The 443-nt window shown below is 45.6% G+C and overlaps 1 protein-coding gene across 1 annotated transcript in view; it reads right to left on the reverse strand.

Moving 5' to 3' along the window:
* mms22l (MMS22-like, DNA repair protein) overlaps positions 1–443 on the reverse strand; it is a 28,381-nt gene that overhangs the window by 25,584 nt on the left and 2,354 nt on the right. The window contains exon 3 of the mRNA XM_032517844.1: positions 180–305. Within this exon, the coding sequence (XP_032373735.1) occupies positions 180–305 (126 nt within the window). The remainder of the gene's footprint in view (positions 1–179; positions 306–443) is intronic.

The raw sequence follows: 443 nt of genomic DNA on the forward strand, positions 1-443 counted from the left end.
GCAGTGAGATTTTTAAATGCACGCTTGGTGCCGCCCCCTTGAGATGGGTGACTTTCATTACTCAATGCCAGATCCTTAGTCTTTCGGATTTGGGTCTGGATTTCCAGGATAAGTGATTGCAGCAAGGGTAAAACTGGGTTTATTTTAAAAGCTCAGATATGTTTTAGATTGTGGTTTACCTGAACAGGCCAAAGAGTAGCTTTGTAGATTCCACCAAGGCAGTCTCCGTTACCCAGGGGAAACCAAAAAGCTCCACTGTGTCTGTCTCATACTCCGCAGGGGCCGGGTCAAGACGCAACAGCAGCCTACACAGTGGATGCAGTCACATAAGTTAAGACTTCATTTACTACGGTTTTACTGCCGCTGAGGCTTCTGCTGCCACCCTATTACAATGGAGGTGACATTTGCAGTGCTCAAAGCATCAAAAACTGACCTTTAAAAAA

This window comes from Etheostoma spectabile, chromosome 6, assembly GCF_008692095.1.
Source record: "Etheostoma spectabile isolate EspeVRDwgs_2016 chromosome 6, UIUC_Espe_1.0, whole genome shotgun sequence".
NCBI lineage: Eukaryota > Metazoa > Chordata > Actinopteri > Perciformes > Percidae > Etheostoma > Etheostoma spectabile.